This window comes from Pempheris klunzingeri, chromosome 21 (genome assembly GCF_042242105.1).
Source record: "Pempheris klunzingeri isolate RE-2024b chromosome 21, fPemKlu1.hap1, whole genome shotgun sequence".
Lineage (NCBI taxonomy): Eukaryota > Metazoa > Chordata > Actinopteri > Acropomatiformes > Pempheridae > Pempheris > Pempheris klunzingeri.
In genome coordinates, this window is record NC_092032.1 from 576,057 (window position 1) to 602,893 (window position 26,837).

The 26,837-nt window shown below is 39.7% G+C and overlaps 1 protein-coding gene across 1 annotated transcript in view; it reads right to left on the reverse strand.

Annotated features, from left to right (window-relative positions):
• cubn (cubilin (intrinsic factor-cobalamin receptor)) overlaps window positions 1-26,837 on the reverse strand; it is a 97,871-nt gene that overhangs the window by 33,574 nt on the left and 37,460 nt on the right. Inside the window, exons 28-48 of the mRNA XM_070852865.1 lie at window positions 24,501-24,660; window positions 23,557-23,738; window positions 23,012-23,180; window positions 19,989-20,170; window positions 18,639-18,795; window positions 16,618-16,734; window positions 16,391-16,504; window positions 16,071-16,199; window positions 15,782-15,914; window positions 14,628-14,833; window positions 11,974-12,155; window positions 11,587-11,779; window positions 8,695-8,892; window positions 6,838-6,984; window positions 5,563-5,753; window positions 4,631-4,799; window positions 3,843-4,017; window positions 3,404-3,582; window positions 2,733-2,942; window positions 2,078-2,218; window positions 392-576 (exon numbers count right to left, since the gene is read on the reverse strand). Of these exons, the coding sequence (XP_070708966.1) occupies window positions 392-576; window positions 2,078-2,218; window positions 2,733-2,942; window positions 3,404-3,582; window positions 3,843-4,017; window positions 4,631-4,799; window positions 5,563-5,753; window positions 6,838-6,984; window positions 8,695-8,892; window positions 11,587-11,779; window positions 11,974-12,155; window positions 14,628-14,833; window positions 15,782-15,914; window positions 16,071-16,199; window positions 16,391-16,504; window positions 16,618-16,734; window positions 18,639-18,795; window positions 19,989-20,170; window positions 23,012-23,180; window positions 23,557-23,738; window positions 24,501-24,660 (3,519 nt within the window). The remainder of the gene's footprint in view (window positions 1-391; window positions 577-2,077; window positions 2,219-2,732; window positions 2,943-3,403; window positions 3,583-3,842; window positions 4,018-4,630; window positions 4,800-5,562; window positions 5,754-6,837; window positions 6,985-8,694; window positions 8,893-11,586; window positions 11,780-11,973; window positions 12,156-14,627; window positions 14,834-15,781; window positions 15,915-16,070; window positions 16,200-16,390; window positions 16,505-16,617; window positions 16,735-18,638; window positions 18,796-19,988; window positions 20,171-23,011; window positions 23,181-23,556; window positions 23,739-24,500; window positions 24,661-26,837) is intronic.

The following is a 26,837-nucleotide window of genomic DNA, read 5'->3' on the forward strand; positions in this document are numbered from 1 at the left end:
TCATTTTTACTCAAATAACACATTTTTAGAAATTATTCAACAGCCAACCTGCCTGTCTACCTACATACCTTATCACTGTCGTGGATTCGTCCCCCCACAGGGACATTAGTTAGGCAGCGTAGTAGTTTCTCTAACATTACAGACCCTGCCTTTAATTTCATTGGATCAGCTTACATGAGTCTTTTAATTTTGAGAATTTGCCCATGTTTTGAGATCTCAGCCGGTGATAATTCATTTGAGGTGTGAAAAGCATGAAAAAATTATGAATAAGTAATAAATAACTTCAACAAATTCCTGAATTGAATTGTTGAATATGATTATGAAATTGAGGAAGAAACTCAACTGGAAAAGGTAGAGTGATCAAAGGAAATACTGACAGAGAGAAACTCACGTCAACATAGTCAAAGGCACAGGAAGTACCAGAATCTTCCAGCCGCAGGTCATTGATAGTGAGTGTTACTCGGCGGCCCGGTGACACCACCAGCTCCCACCGACACACCCGGCTGTGCGGGTACAAGTTGGGGTAATTGGGAGAGGAGATAGTTCCAGAGGGAGCATTCAACTCGCCTCCACAGGCTGCAGGAGGGAGAGAGGAGAAGTACGACAAAGACAGACACTAAACATAATGTTTTCTAAAGAAAATTAATGTCTACTTATTGATCTGAGCTTAAGTAAATTACATTTCATCAAATCAGCCATAGTCTTATATTTAACTTACTCACTTACTGTGTATGACATATTAAACATATTAAGGTGCTGTAACTAAGCAACTTCAAATTTCACCTCAGTTATTCAAAATTCAATGAAATTCTTTTAGTCCACAAAATGTCAAATGTAATCATAATGCCTATCACAAGTCACCAGAGCATTTTTATTTTGATTAAGTTGTCTCTCCAACAATGAATATGGAATGAGACACAAGCAAAGAGACACCTGGTGAACAACAAAGCCTAATTTAGTGGTAAGTCTAACAGAAAGAGTGCTCAGTCACTTTAAAATTAATTCCAGTCAGAGGGATACCTACTCAAACCCACGATGACTGTATGTAAAAAGGACATTAACTTCAAATGTACAAAAAGTGTCTCACAAAGATCCTACATGTTGATGACAACATTAGTTTATATGCACACTAACATCCATTACATGTCTGCACCTTCTCTGTTGTTCCTCATGTTTCTTCCATTTTTCCCTGTTAAAGGAGTTTTTGGGGAGGTTTTGGTTTTCTAAGTGACATTACCAGGACAGAGGGTGTTATGCTTTGTAATAATTGTAATGCCCCTAATGGTGATCTTCTCATTTAGTAATGTTGAGCTGTGTAAATAAAATTTACTTGATGTGACAATTGATGATGTTTGAGAATTTCCTTTGCAGAAGAAGGGCTCCTTTGTAGCTTTCACCTCCAGGTGTGCTCCGGTTGATCCTAACGCCTATACATTCTGACTTCAATTTGCAATGTGTTCAAGTTGTACCCTATTGATATATTTTTCCAACCTGCTTACAATGTTACTACTTACTTTTGTAATAGTTAAAGTGTCTATTAAATACATTTTGATGTTCTGAACTTTTTTGTGTAATTTTGTCATAGGGAACTTGTTAAAATTATAACAGTAACACTGTCTTGATTTTAACAATTTGTATGTTATGGTATGACAACAGTTGAAAAATGGAAAAAAGGTCTGTATAATTTACTCTAAGAAAGTTGCAAAATATCTGTATACCAAACTGTACAATCCACACAAAATCCCAAATCAACTAAAATTGATAGTGATAAGGGAAAAATAAAATATGAGTGGCAATCTCTACTTTCTTTCTCTTTAGTAGAATTAACTGCTTCACTTCAAGTGTTTCTGGTAGCAGCTTCACTGGTAGCCAATTGTTTCTAAATCTACACCAGCAAGACTTCCAGATGTCCTCCATGTGATAAGGTAAGTCAGGAGGTTCAACAATATATATTTTATGTTGGGAACATCAACATTTGTTCACTTGATACCTTGAGGATTACAAAACAAGTAAATTAGAATAATTTATCAGTGGGGAGCATGGGGACCCTACTAGAAAGAATGTCTCAACTACTTACCGTCAACACTGGCCTCAAATGACAGACTGAAGCCTGCTGCATTTCCATTGGTGTCACTAATAAACCTGACATAGGCAAAACTGTCAGATGTGTCCATGGAAGCTGGAAGGTTACTGCCGCAGTGACGGCCCAGTAGGCGCCCTTCATACACACAGTACAACAGAGGAGATTTAATCTTAACTGTCCTGTCATGTCAGTGTCAAGTGATGTGGCTTTTGCCAGTGCAGTCCTTTCTTTCCATTTATATCTTTTTCATTTAATTCTCATATGGGAAAATAAACTTGTGCTGGGAAAATAAATGCGCAATAAAAACATTTGTGATTAAACAGACAAGAAATAAAAAAATTCTCAACAAATATGTGTTTAGTCTGAATGTGAGGTGAACTTAAATTTCTCACAATAAACAGAAGAAGCACCAATTGCAGCACACAGACGATATGTGCATGTATAACTTATTTCAAAACAAATCTGGAACTCCAGTTCTTCTGTTGCTCACATTGAAACATTTTCAACTCTTGCTAATGCATCTTTGATGGGAAATTTTCATTTTGACTAACATAATCATGCTGAAAAGTCATGTTAATTCATTCTGTACTCTGATGGTGTCTCTTAAGACACAAAAAAAGAGTAGCTGAATGGATCCTCGCTTTCTCACCTGAGGCATTGTACTCTCTAATCTCTACAAAGTCAGCAGAGCATCCTGGAGAGGTCTGCAGGTTGAAGTTCCCATAGCTGAGAGTGAGGTAGTGTCCTGTGGGCCCCTCCAAATACCACTCACAGCTAGAGCTGTCAGGATAGTTGGCTCCTGGGAAGCCAGGGCTGTGGATTGTACCCCTCTGACCAATGTAGGTGCCTCCACATGTTGCTGTGAGGAATATGAGATACAAAATAACAGTACAGTTATTACTGTTTAACTATTCTATTTCTTTTACAATCTTGATACAAATACTATTGGTCATTTTGCTGTGTCTCCATGACCCTCGGTTTCCTATTTTTGAAGAGAAAACAACGAGTATAACCTTAAACCTGTCGTCAAACCTTTCACCTATGATTTGAAAAGTTTCCTGTTTTTGGCACCATCCAGTATTAGTGTCACCATAAGAAACAGTACCGGTTCACACTTGTGCAGCAATAAGAATTTCAAGTGACATGTTTTCAAATATAACAAAGCCTGCATTTGACATAGAGTGGCCCACAGTGTCTGTTTTTGTACATAAAGATGTTTTTTTTGCTTGCTGTGTCATAATTTGGATCCATATTTAAAAACCAAGCACTGGATTTCGAAAACCATCTTCAGATTGCGTGTGATGACTGTGATTTACTTACCTATGGAGTACTTTGCCTTAAAGCCTTTGTGCGTCACACTGGTGTCAGTACGAAACCTGAGCAGCATCGAGGAACTTGTTGAATGTTGGGTAGATGGTTGGGTGTTGCCACAGAGCCGAGAAATTAAGCCAGCATTGGAGGTTGAGCCATCACGCAGCTCCAAGAAGTCATACATACAGCTGAGAAATACATGTATTAATATCTAAAATAATGATTCATGTTCCCCAAAGCATTGCTTAAAAATTTAAATACAAAAGACAATTTCCCTAATGAAAGTTGAGATGTAAGGGCAAGCTTCCTCCATCAATGTCTTTCCCATAACCACATTTCAGGTAACCAAACTCTAATGAAGTCATATCAAAATAAAAAGGCAGAATACATTAAGCGAAAAATAGCGTAAAAATAACCCAACAGCCTGAATAGAGAGCAGCAGCTGTACCTGCCAGTGGGCTCAATGTAGAATTCATCCTCAAAGTCAATTTGGACAGCTTCTCCATTTGGCACAGTGATGACCCAGATACAGTCAATGTTTTGAGGGTAGTTCTGAGGGTAGTTAGGTGAAGTGATATACCCCGGAGGATCATTATCATTCAGCTCAATGAAGCCTCCACATGCTGTAGGAACAGAGTAAGAATAACTTGATATTGGACCACTTTGTAAGGCATCAGACAAAACTGATGCCATATGACGCTCCAAGTTTCAGAACTACAACCCGTATGTTATTTTATTAAGCTGCCTTAGCACCACTACGACTAAAAATATGCAGAGTTAGCAACAAGCAGTCCCTATTTATAATGTAATGTAACAACTGTGGCTGGATTACTTTGATAATGAAGAAAATGTGATGGTGGAAGTTGTGATTTTTAAGCCAATTTATAGACGTTTATTTCCAGAGGACATAGAGATGACACACTCAGAAAATACAAGTCAAATCATGTCTGTGTGCTTGGATTTGGCTTTTGATTTTTGATGCAAATTCTGGCAATCAGTTGCTATGGGTCAGAAAGTACTTTAATTACCTCCATGAACTGTGTGTCATAGTCACTTATGCTCAATCATCTGTTAACTGTTTGAAAGTATTTACTTTCCCATTATCTTTGCCTTCAGTTACTTGATGGCATTATATGAAACTGCTGTACGAATGTCAACTATGTTGATGCTGTGATGTATTGAACTGTGACAGAAAAAAGAATTGTAGTGTGACTGAAAAAAGAGTGGTGGTTGTACCCTGACTGTGGGCTTCAAAGGTCAGCTTGAAGCCACTGGCCTCATTAGAGGCATCCGACACAAAGTGAATAAAGAGGTGGTTGTCAGTGGTCTGGAGGAGGGATGGTGGACTTGAGCCACATAGACGTCCCCCCAGTAGTGGAGATGAATTATCCGGACCATTCTTAAGCTGTGGAGACAGCAGTGAATCAATAATAACTGGGAGTAATGAAACAAACAATTCATCAAGTGATTCTCAAGCAGAGTGAGACTGTTCTGCTCATTAGGCTTCATTCACTCTACTGACTGGTGAAAGTTCCCCACCTGGCAATAAACTGGATGGGAAGGGATATCAGGATACTACCGTAAGTAGCCAATAGGTGGTGTTGCAGGTCCCTTTCTCTGGTGGTTATTCTGGTTTGACATAGATGTCCTGTGATCCACTCACTGTGTTCACATGCACTTAGGTAAGCTGTTACATACAACTGGGTTAGGGTACTCCCACCTGTCTGTAGAACTACTGTCTTGGGAAAGAGCGGCACTTTTGCCAGTTGCCTCCTGTAATGCTCACTAATTTACTACGTGTATTTGGTTCATTCATATTTCCGCTGCCATCTACGGTTTGGTATTTATTCTTCTGTCTGCACTCTACGTGTACACACTGAATGCATAGTGTCATTGTTGTGCCATTCTTTGCAAGCTGTGATAGTAACATATTTTAAATATGAAGTCATTGCCCAAGTTTTCTATAATTCCAGCCATTTTATACATCCAAGTTGAAGTTGAAGTTATCCCTTCCAATTGTTAACTCAGGCTCTTGACTGATCATCAAAAGAAATATTATGCTGACCTTCAGTCAGCAAAACTGACTAAACTGTGTCTTGTGGCAGCGTGGATCTTGGTTTTAACGTTTATTTGCAATTTGTAGATTTTGCAGTCCATATAATGTTTACCTCCAGGTAGTCTCCCGAGCTGCATCCAGTTCCATAGCCTTGAATCTGGAAGGGAGTCTGGAAGGTGACAGAAACTCTGAAGCCTGGTGTTACCATCACATGCCAGCTACAGTCCAAACCAGGCAGGTAGGTCTGGGGGTAGTGGGGGCTGCTCAGCACACCCCTGTCCACATGCAGGAGACCGCCACAACCTAAAAAGACAAATACTATGAATATTATTACTGTTTTACAGGTGGATTTTTGTTTTAATCATTGCCTCATGCTAATGTTTTGCTTATTTGTTATAATGTTGTACATGTTGTGCTGGCTGCACAGCTCTATTCAATAAAGCGTCTTGAGATAACGTTATGAATTGGTGCTATATAAATAAAGATTGATTGATTTTCATTTTTGCATTTAAATGTCCATGAAATTTCTTTCATTCTTTTTCTTAGAATCTCCATATTGCTGCAGAAAATGAGAAATTAGCAGGAGACTGTTAATGTTTTTCTAGCAACGTATGCTGCTAGGCAACAGATACTGTGATGTGAGCATTCAAATGAATGTGCATGTTTAAGACCAGGCTTCAATTTGGTTGATGCAACCGAGTTAGCAGATAGAACCAGGCTGAGTAAAGACCTGTTGGTGCAACTGGCTCCTGGGTTCTTAGGTACAAAAGCTGTCAGTGCTTCATTTCTCTCTTTTCCTAAAGAAGGTATCCACCCTGCATCATCTTCTGTTCCTTTTGCACCATTCAACACCTTGGAAGCACATACTTGACACTACATAGTGCTATTTGTTGTTGCTAGCTGCGTTTAGTTTGGATGAATTATGCTTCAATTAAAGTCTTGCTGGGACTCCTTAGTCGTTACATTACAGCCAGTTCTGTTTCTGCAAATTAGCGGTTTAAAATTTATTTTAAATTTTTTTTTATTCTATTGTAACAGTTGTTGGTACTTGTAATTTCCTCTTTCCATACTCATCTGCAGGTCGTCCAAGATACTGCAGCAAGATGGCCATTGTATATACCCAAAATAGGGCTTGAAAGATGCCACTTCTCACAGAAAAGTTGATATATGTGCACTTGTACAGACACCTTGAGCCCGATATACAAGCATTTTGGGAATTGGTGATCCAGATGGCAAGGTAATGAATTGAAGCCAGATTTGATGATGATCCTCATCACACATTTCATTTCTCCTCATAAAATACAGCCACTTTGTTATAAACATTCAGGCCTTGTGGTGTTATATAAAATGAATAAATAATGTTATCAATTTGCTTCTGATGTATGACCTCTGGAGTAGGAGGCATTAAAGCCTCGTCCATTAACGCTGCTGTCTGAGGAGAAGTGGATGAACATGGAGTCTCCTGTTGAGTGGAGAGGACCTGGAGGATCCCGACCACACACACTGGCAAGCATGGGGGATAGACTGCTTGCACCTGGGAACACACACACACACACACACACACAAAGAGGGGGGAATTATGATATGTCCAAAAGAACAAAAAGACCTACAGTGGGGCAAAAAAGTATTTAGTCAGCCACCAATTACGCAAGTTCTCCCACTAAAAGATGAGAGAGGCCTGTAATTTTCATCATAGGTACACCTCAACTATGAGAGACAGAATGAGAAAAAAAAAAAAATCCAGAAAATCACATTGTCTGATTTTTAAAGAATTTATTTGCAAATTATGGTGGAAAATAAGTATTTGGTCAATAACAAAAGTTCATCTCAATACTTTGTTGGCAATGACAGAGGTCAAACGTTCTCTGTAAGTCTTCACAAGGTCTTCAAACTGTTGCTGGTATTTTGGCCCATTCTTCCATACAGATCTCCTCTAGAGCAGTGATGTTTTGGGGCTGTCGCTGGGCAACACGGACTTATAACTCCCTCCAAAGATTTTCTATGGGGTTGACATCTGGAGACTGGCTAGGCCACTCCAGGACCTTGAAATGCTTCTTACGAAGCCACTCCTTCGTTGCCCGGGCGGTGCATTTCATCTTCTTTCTCCTCCAAACACGACAAGTTGAGTTTTTACCAAAAAGTTCTATTTTGGTTTCATCTGACCATATGACATTCTCCCAATCCTCTTCTGGATCATCCAAATGCTCTCTAGCAAACTTCAGACGGGCCTGGACATGTACTGGCTTAAGCAGGGGGACACGTCTGGCACTGCAGGATTTGAGTCCCTGGCGGCGTAGTGTGTTACTGATGGTAGCCTTTGTTACTTTGGTCCCAGCTCTCTGCAGGTCATTCACTAGGTCCCCCCGTGTGGTTCTACGATTTTTGCTCACCGTTCTTGTGATCATTTTGACCCCACGGGGTGAGATCTTGCGTGGAGCCCCAGATCGAGGGAGATTATCAGTGGTCTTGTATGTCTTCCATTTTCTAATAATTGTTCCCACAGTTGATTTCTTCACACCAAGCTGCTTACCTATTGCAGATTCAGTCTTCCCAGCCTGGTGCAGGTCTACAATTTTGTTTCTGGTGTCCTTTGACAGCTCTTTGGTCTTGGCCATAGTGGAGTTTGGAGTGTGACTGTTTGAGGTTGTGGACAGGTGTCTTTTATACTGATAACGAGTTCAAACAGGTGCCATTAATACAGGTAATGAGTGGAGGACAGAGGAGCCTCTTAAAGAAGAAGTTACAGGTCTGTGAGAGCCAGAAATCTTGCTTGTTTGTAGGTGACCAAATACTTATTTTACCGCGGAATTTACCAATTAATTCATGTCAAATGTCCCTTCCTATCCTATTCCCCATCCCAGAGTATCCCTTCTTTAGTAGATTATAAACTGGAAGGCTAAAGCTAAAGAGTTTGATCGCTCATGTCCCTGCCAGGGACCCATAGCAGAGAAGACCTCTTAGACTGGCCGCCCTTGTACGTCAATCAAGTCGCAAATGCCATTCATTTACGTTCCTTCATTCTAAACCGCTCAGTCCTAATTAGGGATGACAGATGATGGACTAAAATCGATTTTTTTTAATGTCACACGATCTACCGGCACGTATTGAGCCCCTGTCGAAACTCAGTTTGTAACATCACTGTGCTCACAGGCTGATTTTGATGTGTAAAATCACTGATTAACAGCTACCTACAAATTTGCTGTTTTTTCATTACTGTCTCAACCTGTAGGGTTTCATGTCTTACCATCTCTGATGACAAGGCTGTCAAAGTAGCAGGTGGGGTAGTCCTCCATGTCCAAAGACAAGAGGTTAAACTCTACTGTCGCATCTGGAGAACGTATCAGCCAGGTACACTCCTGGTCAGGAGGGTAGTTCTCAGGCCAGCCAGGAGAAAAGAGAAAGCTGGGAGTCTCCCCGGCCAGTAGCATTCCACCGCATGCACCTGACAGCATACATACATAGAAAACACCGGTACATTCAGATGGTGCACCTCCAACACAGGAAAAGCATGGCCATGTAATCATTACTGTGAGAACATCCATCCAATAATAACTTTTACCACACAGACACAAGTGATTAATTGACTTAATTAAGTGGGCAGTGTATCCATAATAAACAAATTATACATAATTTCCTAATGTAACAGGCTAGAATAAACATAGCTCATGAACTTCACTAAACTTCACCTTTAACCTATTTTCTCTGTTTGGGGAGGGGGTATCTCCTGCCATTGTAGTATTTTGAGATTTCTGTGTGTGAAGACTACATAGAATGTCATGATATGTGTGATAACACTGCAGCGTTGACACTGTGACTTTCTATCTATTATATCATAGCCCCTGATATATTGAGATCTCTCTTGGCTGAGAGGTAGAGTGGGTCGTCCATCAGTCGAAAGGTTCGATCCCCAGCTCCTATGGGTCAACATATCTAAGTGTCCTTGGGCAAGACACTGAACCCCAACTTGTTCCTGAAGCAGCTTCAGTGTGTGAATGTGTGTGAAAGAACAGTCTCCTCCAAATTAGATTCCTCCTGTATGAATCATGTGTGAGACTATTCTTTCACAATCATTCACACACTGAAGCTGCTTCAGGAGCAAGTTGGGATTCAGTGTCTTGCCCAAGGACACTTCAACATGCTGAATTTGAGGAACCTGGGTCGAACCACCAACCGTCCAATTGATAGACAACCTACTCTACCTATGAGCCACAGCCGCCCCAATACAAAAAACAGAAAGTAGGTGTGAATGTAAGCGTGACTAGTTGTCTGTCCTATGTATCAGCCTTATAACTGACTGGTGAAGTATCCAGGGTGTACCCCACAAGCCTTGAAGCAATTATAGCTGACAGATTGATGGATCTCCACAAATTGATTTTTTGACTATTTGATTATTGATAAATGGTTTGATTAATGCAAAGTAAAAGTAGCAAACAAGGTCGTCCCCTGTCTACTTTACTTGTTTTGGCCAGAGAGCCTGTTGGAGAAACTTAAGTGACTCTGTAACATTCAAACAAGTACCAGAACACTGGCACATAATCCATCAAAATCTGTACTAACTCTAATCAAGATCAATGACACCTTCCGAATGTTTTCTATATACAAGATACATTTTGACAAGTCTCTTGTCTTGCTATTTGGAAAGAGGAGTAGCATGTGTTTCTCCAAATGTTCTCCTTTTCAATTTGGATTAGATTTTGCTTTAAATATTTTGGCATTTCCTTTACAACCAAGCTTTCTGACTGAGACTAATCTTCTGCTCTTTGTGAAACAAATGAAATTGGCTGTTCAAAGATATTCAAACTTATCTAAATCTATGTACCTCAGGTATCAGTATTTCAAGCATACATACAACATACAAGTCGGACAGAAGTCAGGCCTTTTAACACAGTGGCTTCATATGTGATAGATATTATCATATCATAAGCTCATGAAAATATTATGAATGCTAAGGTGTTTTGTAAAACAGATACAGACTGTTGTTTTTCGGAACTGGCTCAAATAAAATATAGGTTCATGTTCAAACTTAAAAGGCTGAAAGTGACTCATCTCTAGTTACTGATATACCTTCTTCTCTGTGCCATGATCACTGTAAGAGATCCACTGTTTAACACTCAACTATGCCAAAGAATAGCCAACACGCTGGGACAAAGTGATTTTACACAAAGAAAAAAATAACTAATATGTATAACAGTTGTGGGTTTTACAAGAAGGCACAAATAATTAAGAATACATTGTAAAGAGCATTTCACAAAGTTTATATAGTTTCTCCTAACTCAAGAACTCACAAAAGGTAGTATGACTTTCTCCTTGGGCAACAAGAGGTGTACTGGTTACAGTTCACTGTGTTTGATTTGTGATCATTAATGCATTACATTGGATGCTGAATTTACAAGAAGGCAGAAATTATAAAGAATTTGTCATAGACACCACTTTCTCCTCTGGCAACGAAGGAGTAGCCTGTATTACACTGAACGGTGAAATCAATTGAAACATGTGCTGCTTGTTTCTGGAGCCCAAACACACCATTTGCACCACGGTAGACCTTTGTTTACCCTTAAAGGGCCATTGATGTATTGTCCTTATGGATTTCCAGCCCCCACAAGCTAGATTGTCACACTGGCCCTGTTCAGATTTGTCAGTAACATGTGCTCCCACAATCCAATCTTACATATCACAATACGAATCAGATTATGTTAACTACTCTGATGGAGCGCAGGACAAAGTTTTGGTGAGCAGGCACATGGAGATGTTAGAATGTTAGGTCCACAGAAAACAGAAGATATTAAAAAAATATTTTTTAAATTTGATTGAATGGTGTAATCATAAAAATATTTAATATTATATTATATTATATACAATATTATATACAATATTTCAGAAGGAAGAAAGGACCAAACGTCCATATGTTCCAAAAGAACAAAAAAAACTGTGTATTACTGACTGATTCTGTGTCAGTTGTTTTTGTAAAGAAAGCACCTTCACATGGTGTAATTGAATGAATGAGCCTGTTTGCAGTGGTGCAGCAATTCTGAATGGCTGGCACTGTACCTTTATGTTTGAGTGTGCAGCATCAGACAGTATGCTGGTCTTATATGTTGTGTGGCTTATACAAAGGGGCTCAAAGGGACTATCTGACCTGGTGTGATAGTGGGTGGTGGTCCAGACTCCTGGACAGCAGTCCATTCCACGAGGAATCCTCGTCCTCCCACCACTGAATCCGACTGGAACTGCAGGGTTACAGTGCTTGCAGAACTTCTTAAGGGAGGGGGCAAGTTTAGACCACAGAATGTCCCAATGGGGTAGTAATGAACGCTGGGGCCATCGAATATCTGGCGAAAAATAAGGATGGACAATGAATGAGGTAGTACCACATGGTAAATGTATATCACCTTTCTCATCCTTTTAACTACTCAAAGCGCTGAAACGCTTCATTCACTTGATCATACACCATTCATACACTAATGACATTTTTGGGGTTCAGCATCTTGCCCACTTTGGAGCAAGATGCTGAACACAATCTTACTTTGAGCTGGTCGTAGTAGCAGTCGTAAAGGTCCTCTATGTCCATGTCCAAGAAGCGGATCTGGATGTAGCTGTCTCCCTCCACAGTTATGGTCCAATGGTAGTGGGCATTATTGGGGTATGTTCTGGGATACAGTGGAGATGCTATCTGACCAAACTCCCCCGTCACATCATTGCCGTACACTGAGAAACAGTGAAGAAGTCAGAGTTAGATTTCTTATTGTCTCATGCGAAGTTTCAAACCAATGCACCTAGAATCACGTATGAAGACATTTATCAGTTTGAACTTAATACATCAAGTTGACCCATGCGATGCATCTACTGCACCAGGGCCAGCTGAAGAGAACAAGCTGAGATTGAGGAGAAAGATGAGAGAAAGGGAGATGATGATGTACAGAGGTGGTGAAGGGATTCTTCAGAATCTAGTGGGTTATGATTAGGGGCTAGGTGGTTTTTATTGTTAAACTATTCCAGTTACAGCTATTAAAATGAGCTTATTTTGAAGTATAATAAATTCTCATATATTCATCAATTATTTTCTACAGAGATCCTTAAGGAGGTAGTTTCCCTAAAGTACAGCAGTACCAAAGTAAAATGGGTTTTGACATCAACATCTGAACCTTCAGTGAACTGTGAGATGACCGCCAAACCATAAATGTCTATTACTAAAACATACATGTTTGGCAGGCATGGATTCTAAATTATGATAGCTATAGCTTACCATTGTTATTTTCCTTCCTCACATAGCGTAAAAACGGCAAGCCCCAAAAACCACATCTTTACCTCCCATTCAAAAATTACATTTCGCGCTACTGGATGGCAGCCATCTTGAATTTCTGGGTCAAGATGGTGTCTTAACGTCAAACTTATGTCTGAATCAGAATCTTCGTGGTTGACAAAAAAGCGTCTTGATGCAAGATTTTAGGCGCTTTGGCTCAAAACCTAACTTTTCAAGATGGCACCAGTGGCCAGCATGGGTTTGGGATTTTTTGGGGGGGACGAGGAGGAGAGTACTACTACTACTACTCAAAATTATTCAACCCCCTCTTGTTAAGCATCTTTGGGTCTTAGTAGAGCACTCTTTTGCTGTTATGATCTGCTGCAAACGTAATGCATGACCAGACACCAGGTTCTGACAGTGTTCCTCAGCAATCTAAGCTCATTCCTCATGGACAACATGGGCTTATTATGTGCCTTACTATAGAAACTGAAACCTCAGTGCCTGCTGCTGCCAAGTCTTACTGCAGGTCTTTTGCAGTCACTTGAGGATTTTTGTCCTCCTGCCTCAGAAATCTGGTGGCAGCTTTTAATTGCTTCTTCTTTCTGCCACATCCAGGTAATGCAGCCAGTGCTTTTAGCTTTGAACTTGTGAATTTTGCTTCCAACAGCATCTCTTGGAACATTCAGAGTCTTTGCTATCTTTTTGTATCCTTTTCCTTGTTTGTGCAAAGCAATCATCTCCTCTCTTAACTTTTTGGACTATTCTCCTGACTTGACTCGCATTTCTAACATGCAATCAAATGTCACTGCAAAGAAACCCACAGCCAATCCAGGTATTTGATGGGTTCTATCTCAAGCACATCTGATGCAGCTAATGAGGCCCTTGATTAGTTGGATCAGATGTGCTTGAGACAACGCCTGATTTGCAAATGAGTGCTCTTATGATGGATTCTATTCAGGGGGTTGAATAATGTTGAGACTGCAGTAGTCATTGAAAGTGGCATGTGTTGAATTTGGAGAAACCACCTGTAATATTAGTTGTGTTGTTCTTGTTTGAGCTGCTACACAGTGTAAAACAGTTTGTAAATTATAAATTGGAGGAATATTTTAAACTGTTATGGTTTTGGAGTTTTGAGGTGGGTTCTGGATCAAGCAACTTTTTAGTTAGGGACAGCTTGTTTTCACCCCACATCATAATCGTGTGAGAGATGAACACTTTGAAAACATTGCATACAATCAGCAGTTGTAAGTAATGTTGCAGTGAAGTTGGTGGTCCTGAGACATAAAGTATTCGTTTAGTGAGTTAATTTTGCTGTATTTGCTACACTTTTTGTATTTTAATGTTGTCTAGTGTGTTTTTACTCTATCTTGATCTTGTTCTTTTCTTTCTATAGTATCAATGGCAAGACAAAACATACCACGTTTGTGTTTTGCGTCCTTGCAAAAACAAAAGAAAAAAAAAAGATCATTCTCAACACGTGTTAACTACACTCAAAGTGAGTCTGACAAATGAGCTGACAACGATTTTTAAATAATCCAAAGGTAATCCAAAGTATTTAGATTATGTTACTTAGCTTGAACAATAATGGAATATTTCACAAATGACATTTTTGGGCATGTATTCAGTAATTTGCACATTTTAAAAGTGAGCCCACACTGTTTGTGTGACATTCTGTGCCTGTGATTCTGTGTTAATCAGGTATATTGCGTAGCGGAAAGAACATCCTCCTCTGTGTGTGTGTGTGATGTGAATATTGTTGTTTTAAGACTCAAACAAATGAAGTGATCATGGTTTTCATGGTTTGTGCTCTATCCAAAGTACAAATTGTATTATTTTCAAAAGGGGCTCTGCCCGTTTCATTTCTGCCACCTTGCTGCTGAAATAACAGTCTTAATTTAATGTAAACAAGACTGTCTTCACACACAGTCACTCACAGTGTGAGAAGGTGGCTCTGAATCCTGCTCCGCTAGTCAGTGCGTCTGAGACAAATTTAACCCACAGGATGTGACCAATCACAGAGGTGTAGTTGGTAGGGAGCGAGTTTCCACAGAAGCGACCAACCAGAGGCCCAGTGGAGCTCTCCTCTCTGATTTCCAGATAGTCATTATGACAGCCAGCATCTCCCTGCAGGTGAAAGACACTGAGCAAAACACAAGAAAACTGTCACTGATATTCAGTAATGAAGGATCCTCTCAATAAGTATGAGACATTTAACTAGAAAGTTCTCACACAGAGAATGTGTAATGGTCATCTTGCTGGCAACCTTCACTATCTGGCTTAGTTTGTCTTTACTGTCTCTGTTCTTAGGGCATTTTCCGGTAGCATTTTACTGATCAACAATTAATTGATTATCAGATTGCTCAAAAGAAAAAAAAACATCTGTTGCATACTTAATAATTTTCTATGTTTGGATCTGTACCAAGTTTTAACATTTTTCTTTCTTTTACCACTTTTCTTCTCTCTGCTGCATATGAGAATGTGCTGCAAGTGTTACAACCTACACTGTCAGTAACACATGGGATGGGACTGATTTGCATTAAGAAGCAAATCCCTTCTGTCTATTAGAAAGTGAAAAGGGGTGAATTTTACTTCTCAACACACTGTTTTCAGTAAGTGGCCTCTGTCACTGGGCCAAGACAAAGCTCACATTAGCTCATTAAGATGAGTGATATATCAGTGGTTACAATAACCAAAAATAAGGGTGCTTATCTCACGTTGCGCTACAAAGTGAAAATGTGCCTTCAGTACTAAACTGGATGAAGACTGAAAACAGACAACATCAGCTGTCTGTGAACATCAAACTAAAACTGCTCACACTGGTAAAGAGTCAAAGGTCGTTGATCAGGCTGGAGAAAGAGCAAAGAGGCTATGACATCTGACACCAGAGATCATCTTTAAACAGAGACAGGGGTACACCAACACCTGTATGACCAGAAGTACTTTCATGTTATGACACCAAAGCAGTTTCCATTTACTGAGGAAGCTTATGTGATACTGTTGAAAACTCCAGAAAAAGCTACTAAGTCGACCTCAAATTTAGAATATTTAACCACAGATATGTTTCAAAGGTCAAGAGGGAATCTCGTACATAAATGAGAGCTGGACGCTGTTTCCTGGTGAGCTTCTGATGGTCCACACACACTCCACATTAGGCGGATAAGCATCTGGATAGTTGGGACTGTTAAATGCACCACTCTCCATCAACAGATCTCCTCCACAACCTGAAGATAAGGAAGAGGTGAGAAGAATGAGTTTTCCTGGTGATCGTGTCAGTATCAGTGTGTTTGTGCATTAGAAGAGAATGATTTTGACTTTGCAGTGATCAGTTTTCAATGTGTCCAACTAGACTGTGAGCAGTACATCCTAGTACGACTTACTGGAGGTGGATGCTGAATAGGTGGCTCTGAACCCTTTGCCGGAGACAGAGTAGTCAGAGATGAAGTTCACCACCAAAGAGTTACTGAAGGATGTCACTGGGTGGGGTAATTCAGATCCACAGTACCTCCCTGAAAAGATAGATTTATTTATTTCTATTATTATATTTATATTTCATATTTTTAATTCAATTTAAGGCTGCACATGATTTCATTAATTGAACAAGCTGTGGACTTGTTACATTCAACCAAAGTGAGCTCAGTAATGTAATCACATATCACATGTAATGACATTACTGTATAACTCTAACCCGTAGAACTACCTATGGAAGGTGCCTGGTAATTGTCTCCGTCCAGGATATTCACAGCATCATGGGAGCAGTTGGAGTTGATCATCTCTAACTCAAAGTCAGTGAATGACAGGGTCACATGGTTGACTAGCCACAGAAAGACATATCAAAGGTTAAAACACACAATGCACAACATTTTATGTAAACCATGTGGAACAATATGAATTTCTATTCCGATTAGATTAAACAATGCAACTCACATGGTTCCTGTGCTCTGATTATCCAACTACAGTTCTGATTGGGTGGGTATGATGCTGGGTACCGTGGTGATGCAATTGCCCCACCATCATTGTCTGTTAAGATGGTTGCACCACAAGCTGTTGAAAACAAACAAAAACAAAATGACATGGTCTTCCACCCCTCAGTCACTAGGACATGAAGGTTCTACAATCTACAATAGGACATGGAAGACAACAAACGACAGACAAAGACTCACAGAATAGAACTCTTTATGTAGACCATCTTAATGAGACTAATGCTTCTTTGTTATTGAAATAATGGACTTAAGGCTTATCTTACATCAAACAATGGAATATTGTCAAGCTTTGTCCAACAGAGTGATGGTAAATGGTCTGTATTTGTAGAGCTCCTTTCTAGTTATTTCAACTACTCAAAGCGCTTTACATGACATCCTCATTCACACATCATTCATACAGGAGGAATGTAATTTGGAGGAGACTGTTCTTTCACACTCATTCACACACTGAAGCTGCTTCAGGAGCAAGTTGGGGTTCAGTGTCTTGCCCAAGGACACTTTGACATGTTGACCCATAGGAGCCGACCTTCTGATTGAGGGACAACCCACTCTACCACTGAGCCACAGCCGCCCTCGCTCGTCTCCTCCTCCAAAGTGATGACTATTATTATCATTATGTTTCTGAGGTGTATGTGTATATGTACACACCCCTCCAGACTGCATTTATAGTTAGAGGCGTAACCAACAAGAAAACCAGAGAGCTGTCCATGGGTGAAAAACAAGCAATTGTGAAGCTGAGAGAAGATGGAAAATCAATCAGAGTCATTGCACAAACATTGTCCATAGCCAGTACAGCCAAGTCAATCTCCAGACTTCAACCCTATAGAGCATGCATTTTACCTGCTAAAGAGCAGACTGAAGGGAGAACCCCCCCAAAACAAACCACAACTGAAAGAGGCTGCAGTGAAAGCCTGGAAAAGCATCACAAAAGCAGAATGCAAAAGTTTGGTGATGTCAATGGGTCACAGGCTTGATGCAGTTATTGCAAGCAAAGGATTTGCAACTAAATATTAAGTCTTTTCACGTTAATCTATTTTAAGTCTATCTGTTCCAATACTTGGACATTTGGTGTTCGGTTACAAATAATGCTATCTTCTAAGTTGTGTATCACATCCAGATGTAAATACCTGGAAATAAAAGCTGAAATGTTGATCTCTTGTCTCATATTCATCTTTTGATGTCAAACCCAAATGTTTTCAGTCTACAGCAAAAATAAAGGAACTGGCCTCACTGTTCCAATACTTTTGGAGGGGAGTGTACATACATAACTATATATTGTTTTATTTTATTTTTATTTCATCTTTTTCTATTCTATTCAACATTTATTTTTTTTGTACACATGTTCTTTGTGTATCCAGCATTAAGGGGCTACAACTTGCATTCCATTGTGCAACCCAGTGTTGTAAAATGATACATGACCTGGATAGCTTGTCATAAATATAGATAGATAATAGATAATAATAATAATAATAGATAATAGATAGATAGATAATTTCTCACTTGAAAGTAAATGCAGTTAAGTTTAAATCAAAGTTTATCGCTACATTCTACTTGTTTGCTTTTACAAATGCCTGTACTGCAATTTGTCAAATTCTTCTTTCCTATCTCCACCTCATCCTTCCTTGAAGCTTGCTTATATTCTATCTGTGGTGGTTACATCACTTTTAGTACACTTTGGTTTTGTTTGCCAAATGCATCACATGATATATATATTATACAATCATTTGCTTCAGTCATAGAAAGTGGAATAAGAAATCTGAGATCAGTTGTGAACTTTGTGCACCCTTGCGCTAACTTGACAGTAGCCTCAGATTAAAAAAACATGTTGTGGTCTAAACAGGACAGCAATTCTGTGATTGTGAAAGTCCTGTAGTCTGCATTTCAAATAGCATTAGTGAGTCCTTAAAATGACTGATTTAATATCTCATCCATGTGATTCAAACAGAGCAGTTAAAGGAAACTCACCCTCAGAGAAGCGAGCACTGAAGCCACGGTGGCTGCGACTAGAGTCGGACCTAAACCGGACATAGATGCTGTTTTGGGTGGATGTGATGGAGTGAGGAAGACTGGTGCCACATACACGGGTGAGCAGAGGAGAAGATATGGTAGGTCCATCATGGATCTACAGAAGGACAGACATATACTTTCAGTATAACTGTGCAGCTTTGAATGTTAAGCACAAGCATTGCGGCTGAGTCACTCTGGGCGCACACAGCTCTTTCATTGAGATTTCAGCTGTGACACACCTCTGAAAATCCAGGTTTTAGCTAGAAACAGTAAATGTCACAGCTTTAATGCGTAGACCTGTGGAGAGAAGACACTCTGCTGAACACGTACATGTAGTTTGATGTCTCTAACTTCTAAATTGAGAGAGTGGAGCAGGTTAGAAAAGTGTTTGTTTCTGCCTCCCTCCTGAAGTTTGTGCTCTCAGTTAACGTGGCAGTCAATGAGGCAGTTGGTTGGCACTCCTGTCGCTTCGAGGCTCATGGAGGCAGCTGTGTACGTTTTTTTTTGTTTCCGTGGCCACATTACTGCGACGGGCACGATTTTCCTTACATTTTGATGCATAAATGGTAAGTCTGAGTGACACACTGTGGGTGTGAGAGCGAGCTAAAAACAAGATTTTCAGACCATTTTTCTGCTCCTCTGCACTCTAGTGATGACGTCACCCGCTCTAGGCAGCGCAATACACACCCATTATAATATGAGATAATATAATATGAGAAGGAGGGAACACGGCATAAAACTAAAACTGTGATATTGCTTATTGACATCGGTTAATTAGTGACGCTTGACACGCAGAAACGCGCACGTGTTGCATTCACAGGAAGTAGGAAATCCCACCACTCAAATCATGCAACCTTAAACCATGAATTACAACAGGCAGCAATGCAGTGTGGCGTCAGCAATTCAGCAGGTATGAATTGCAAATTTTCTAGTTATTATTCATATCTTAACTATTGTCATGTTTGTCAATGTTACCATATTGCTAATTATTAGTCATATTCCTATTGTTGCTATTATTATTTTAGATGTTGTTTGTTGTGCATTCCCCCCACACAATCTCTCTCTCTGTCCAATCTCTACCCAACATGGACCCACAAGGAGTTTTTCCTGCCACTGTTGCCTAATATAATATCTGATGTTGCTCATGCGGGGATTCTTGAATCCTTAATTTTGAATTCTTAAATCGTTGGGTCTTTCTCTTAAAGTGTTCTAGATCTGCTCTTTATGGAAAGCATTGTGAGATAACACTGTCATCAATTGGTGCTCTATAAATAATGATTGCTTGAACTGATTAAATCAGTCACTCACAGCCACATAGTCCCAGGAGCAGCTGCTGTGATATTCAATGTCCAAGTCAGAGAAGTTGAAGAAGACACGGTGGTGGGGATCCACACTTATCACCCAGGAACAGTCCACATTGTTGGGATAGCTGCTGGGATACAAAGGAGAATGGATCTCCCCTGATGGAGCTGTGATTGGGCCTCCACACCCTGCAGGAACAGTAGACAAAGTTTATTAAGAGTGCTGGTGAAAACCGTGTAGCCTGTCTCTGATGTATTCTACATGGAGTTTTTAGTCTAAGGACAGAGGGTGTTGGGTGTCATACAGATTGTAAACCCTGAGGCAACTTATACTTTGTGATTTTGGATGTAAATCAAATTTGACTTGACTTGACTTGTGGTGGTGGTGATGGTGGCAGCAGTATCAATCAATCAATCAATCAATCAATCTTTATTTATATAGCGCCAATGCACAACAGCGTTATCTCAAGACGCTTTACATAAAGAGCAGGTCTAGACCAAACTCTTTAATTAGAGAGAGACCCAACGATTCAGGAATTCAACATTAAGGATTCAAGAATTCCCACATGAGCAGCATCAAATCAAACAGTATCATATGCCTTTTTACATACTCCTAATAGTACAATTATGTACCCCTATCAACAATATTATACCATTAGTCTCTATTACAATAATGACAATCCAAAATACACTCCATCAGCCCAGTATTAGGTCTCCATCGCATTAATCATCACTGTCTCATGCACACTGTGTTAATCACACAGCTGAGTAATCAACTATTCTTAAATCTATTACATGACACTCATTACTCTTATTGTCAGTGCTATAGTCACTGTTAGTATGTTGGTTGCTGTTTGTGTTTTCCCTCTCTCTCTCTCTCTCTCTCTCCAAACCTCCACCCAACACAGACCCTGACAGAAGCCGCCCACATTGAGCCTGGGTCTGTTCGAGGTTTCTTCCTGTTAAAGGGGAGTTCTTCCTGCCACTGTTGCTCAATATAATATCTGATGCTGCTCATGTGGGGATTCTTGAATCCTTAATGTTGAATTCCTGAATCGTTGGGTCTCTCTCTAATTAAAGAGTTTGGTCTGGACCTGCTCTTTATGGAAAGAGTCTTGAGATAATGCTGTTATGATTTGACGCTCTATAAATAAAGATTGATTGATTGATTGATACTGCAAACTGTGGACCGTTACCAACAATGACTACCCGAGTCCATGCCTGTAATTGCTGCAGTACCTCCATTCTACTTGCTACACCTCCCTGGGCCTGGAGAACCATTTTACTTGTAATCAGTTTAGATGTGATATCTTCAATAGGTTTGAATTACTTTCTTTTAAATTGATTGTGAAATCCCAGTTTGCTGCTTGACTGACCAAGCACCCAAACCTGTTAATGCTTTTTGAATTAACTCTCTGAACTGCTAATTTTGAAAATTTACAAGCCTAATTTCACTGAATTACGCCTGTGAGCATATATTTGATTACATTTCTACCTCATTTATGGATAGGTTGATTTATGCATTTGATTCTTTGATTATACTACAGAAAACCACGAGTTAAATGGACAACTGAATTCAGTTTCTCAATCAAGAACTCTTCTATGCAAGCCTCTTAAGCAGCCAACTATTCACACACTTCCAAAATATCTAATAGCTTGGACCTTCTCATGGTAACTTTGCTGACTCCAGTAGATTCTGTTTTCTTAGTGTAGACTAAATCCCCTCATTTTGAACATCTCTATCTTCCTCGACCCTGTGTGAGTGGCGCGGACTCAGCTGTTTCATATATTTCCTTTGCTTATTTCATTTCATTTGAGGCTTTCTTATTACAGGTCCCGTGCCTTTACTCCAAAGGAATAGCAATTTTAACATTCATAAATGTAGTCCTTCCCACTGTATGTCTAGTGAGCTCCAAGACCTTGTTGGATTGTTCATTCTATTACAATGATATAAAGAACGCATTCTAAAAGTTTTATCCTTGAACTGGTACTTTCTTAGGGCTTTTGCCCAGAAAATGCTGAATTACTAGATGTCTTTATGTCAGACCACAAAGCTGCAATGTTTAAAGCTCCTTCCCTAAGTTTTTGAAAACTCATCCCATCGTATGGTCTTGCATTTTTACAGCTAACTTTGCAGCCAAATTCATGATCATAAAATCCTATTCTCTCTGCCCTGTTCTCAGTGGACCACCACCACAGATCTGGAAGTGGGGAATTTATTATGTCTTGTTGTGTCTGTTAAGTTGTCTGTGTTCACTTGCGTTTAGTCTAGTCTCTGTTTTATTTTGAAAACTAAACTCTCCTTTCGTTTCAGGCTATTGACTTCCTGCCCTTGTGTGTTTCCCGCCTTTGTGATTGTCTGCCCCGCCCTGATTGTTTCCACCTGTTCTCCATTACCTTGTGTATAAATTGTCTGCGTCTCCCTGTGTCCCGTGCCATATTGTCTTGTCCTGTCAAGCGTTCAAGTTGCCAACTGTATCTTGTCAAGCCATTGGAATCTTTTGTATCTTGCTAAGTATTTTGTCATTGCCCAAGTCTGTAAGTATTGTTTGCCTGCCAGTCCTGATTAAAGTGTTCATCTGTCGGAGAGTTTCCGGTGTCATACTTTTGAGTCCTACCTGGTCCAGTGCATAGCCCTGATAGAATTATTGGAAGGAGAACTTTGCAACTTAATCTAAGGAAAAGATGAAGAGCACTCATCTCAAATTTTCCATGATCCACATAATCTACACCCCGTCAACAATTCTTTTTTGTCTCACCCGCTTTCAAACTACTAACATCTCAGCATTAGATAATTCAGTTTCTCAAAGAAAATCCTACTCTTGTGCTTTGTGTTTATCCCAGCTAAGTTTTTTGTAAGTCAGTATTTTTGTTTTATTGATCATTAACAGCTCAAATTGTTTCAAACATGCAAGTATTCAACTGCCTCTGAAAAAGACTCACACGGCACAGTTACAGCCCTTGTGACATTCTCTAATGACCTAGTTGTAACTGTGACTGCTCTGTCCTTGTGCTTTTATGTCCACCCACCTCCCTGGACTTCAGCCCAGCTTGCATTGAAACCTCTACCACTGACATAGGCATCAGACTTGAAGCGCACTGTGAGCAAGTTGCCAGTGCTGGAGACATGCATTGGGCTGGATGTGGTGGTGCACAGCTTGGCCAGCTGAGGGGCTGACAGGTCTGGGCCTCCATGCACCTGAGGGGAAGTGATGATGGAAGCTTAGGTGTTATTTTACACGTGTCTCAGATGAGTCATATGAACTTCTCTGCGATTAAAATGTAACCAATGAAAAGGAGGATATGTATCCTACTCAGAAAAGTTGTCTGGATGGAGTTCTGTACTGCATGTGCATATCTGGCCTTAAAATGATAAACAAATTTTACCAACTAGAACAATGTTGCAATAAGTGCTTGCTGATTAAGAGCAGCGGAAAAACTAGACTCCTTGATATTCCTTGTATGTGTAGACATAGCCTACTTGGAGAATAAAGCTGATTCTGATTGCATCAACTCTAGTACTAGAGATGAGGTTTTTAGCCGAAATCTTTCAGCGAGATGAGTCCATATCTTACTTCCAGCACATCATAGTTGCAGTCTTGGTGGAACTCCACATCAAACTCATGGATAGTGAGGGTAATGCTGCTGCCAGCTGATGTGGTGATATGCCAGATACACTCCCTGTTTTCTGGATACCTGTTGGGGTAGTCAGGGCTGTTGAAGAAGCCACTGGGACCAGAGAGCTCCCCACCACAACCTACAGGGACACACAGAGTGTTTAACATTGCACACATTTGTTTGATTGCCTGTTTCACTTTCATTCTACATTCTTCAACCATGTGATCATACAGAAGAAATACAGTTTTTTCTTCTGATTATAACATTGAGACAGAGACAGAATAAACACTGAGCGACAAGACAACTTAAAGACAACTTAAAGACAACTAGTATCCTCTACAGAAGTCATTTACTCTGGAGACTCTTAAAGCCATCTTAAGGCAACAGATAGCAGATTCATCTGTAGTCTCCAACTGGAATAACCACAATGCTCCTCTGCTCTCAAAACTTGTCAGCTGTGATTAGCATTAGCATTATCAACAGGTGTGTTTGACACATTCAGAACACTTCAAACAGCCCGATGAAAAATACAACAAAACAATACATAAATAAAACTAAATAAATGTTCATTAAAAGGATCATGTTTGAAAAATGGCCAGTTTTAGCTCCATGAGGATACCATCAAATCAAACTGAATACAATTTTCAAAATAGTTTAAGGAAAGAGAAACATTGTCATTTTACTTAAATTCAGGGCCCTACAATGATGGGTATTTATGGATTGGATGGAAATGCTGGACATTAATGCTCATCACTGCAAACTGATTCACAATAGAGCCCTTATTCTTAAAAATGTACAATTATGACATCTTATGCACACATTGTATTCTGACGTACAAAATGTTAGGAAACAGATCTCTGTAACCCTGATCCAAAGCAACAAAAGACATTTCTTTTCTTACCATATTGGTACCACATCATCTGGAAGCCAGACATGGACACAGAGGAGTCTGTTCTGAACACCACGGTGAGAGCTGAGCTCGTGGTGCTGTTGGCTGGGGGGGGAGTGTATCCACAGAATGTACCAATCAGTGGAGCTTGCTCGTTAGGCCCATTATAGAGCTAGGACAGTATTTGGAGAAAGTAGTGTGAGTGGAGAGTATAATAGCTATACAGTCACAAAAATAAATCTGTAAATTATGGGTTGACAAAAATAACAGGAACTCCTAGCTTTACGGCTACAATACCAGAATCTTGGAGAATCTTTGGAGTTTGGGATTTTCAACTTCACTAAGAAAAGATTTATTTAAGTGGATTGCACATTATACTGGTTTTCCTGTCAGAGTGTTTATATAAAACACGAACTGAGAGAAACATCATAACAATCAACCATCAGATTTGAAATGTTGGGGCCCACCTTAGATTTATTTTTGTCAGGATCCAAGCAGTATTCAACATCATTTGAGAAAAAAACCTTCTACCTTAATTACATACAGTATTTATAGTCTAGAAGTTTGGTTTTAATATCATAACCAATCAGAAGATTAATTTTACACCATCTGCGTTCTACCTTACAACATTCCCTTTTCTGTGCTTTCCTCCATGGAGACACCTTCTTGCTAGTAGTATTCTAGTATCTAGTATCTAGTATTTTAGCTTTAATAGGTGCTGTGGCATTAAAGGTGGTACATGATATATAACAGAGACTGGTGACAAGGGTATTAAACGCAGGTAGGCTGTTGCACTGATATTGTAATGGTACTTTCTCAAAATTAAGACTTTAAATATTAGTAAGCAGATACTCAGTAAAATGGAATTAAGCAAGTAAATAGATGTACCACAAATAATTAAAGAGGAAATTAAATGTGCATGCTTTGGCATTGATAGTGTCATTTCAGGGGAACGACCTTGACTAAAATCTGATTTGAAATTTTTTTTGAAAGAAAAAAAATTCTACCCAGCTATCTCGCTAGGTGACATCATAGCCTATGTGACAGGGTTGTTAGGTTGCAGCGGTGCAGTTACCACATGCTTATTTGGATGAGGAGGAAGATGAAGTTAAACAACCTGTTGAGCCTGTGATAAATCCGATTGTATTCTGTAAAAACGTCTGCAGGAAATGAAATAAAAAGACGTAACTGAACTTTGTCTGAACCGATCTTTCACACTTTGTTGCCTTGACAACTAAGACAGCAGAGCAACTCACACACACTTCTTCCATCTTTTTCCTTCAAAATCTAAACACTGTATTGTCTAAACACAATATTGGCAAAATCATCAATTCACTCAGCTTTTTGCTAAGAGGCAACTCCACAAAAACAGATCACACTTAAGCTGGGGACACACTACAAGATTGTTTGCCAGATTTTACCCACGATTCCCAGTTGGGCAAAGTCTGCACTAGTCTGCAATAGTTGGGGACAGTCGGCATGGCTAGTTGGCACAAAAATCTTTTAGTGTGTGAGGGGAACAGACCTGACCCGACCTCCGTCGCAGTCAATCAAACATGTTTGAATTTTTTGAGCCAAATCTGGACACAATTGGTGTGAACTGATTACCGACCCAACTGCAAACAGAGAGGGTGGGAGACAGGAAATAGCGTCAGAAGAAGAAGAAGAAGAAAATGGAATACAGTTATTGGCGGTTGGCAAACAATAAATTGATGCATTACCGCCACCAACTGGTATGTTTGTTTATCCTTTAAACTGTCGCCCTTACAAGAATTTGCGTGACAGTTTAATGTGTTCAGTTGGCTTTAGTTGGTTCGACAAATGAACTGCTGATACCAGTCTGATAGTGTGTACTCCTCGTGTTTTCAAAATGTGTAAAGACTGTGAAAGTTGTGTAATGTGTCCCCAGCTTTAGCTGTTAAATGACCAGCGATAGCATCCTTTCGCAGACTGGTCAAGATGAAGCTGAAGTAATTGGTTAAAAGAATACATGGTTAGAAAGGGAGGAAGTTAGACTTTACTGTAAGACCATTAAACTAACTGATGATATTCTATTGTCATTTATATCAGTAATTAAAGGCACACTTTAATAGGATGTTAGTAAAAAAAGTGTTTGGATAAAGACACAGAAATGTTAAATTATGTTGTAAAATGTTTGATTACATTTACACAGGCTAGCAGTTTAGCTAAAGTTAGCTGTAACCACTAGCAACCAATATCGTCAATACCTTCTGAAGTAAATTAAACAAATATGCATGATATGCTGTTATAATCTACATACCTCAAAGTTTTATTTCGGACTTAGATGCAATCTGTATTTGAACTGTGATGACCAAGAGGCCATTGACC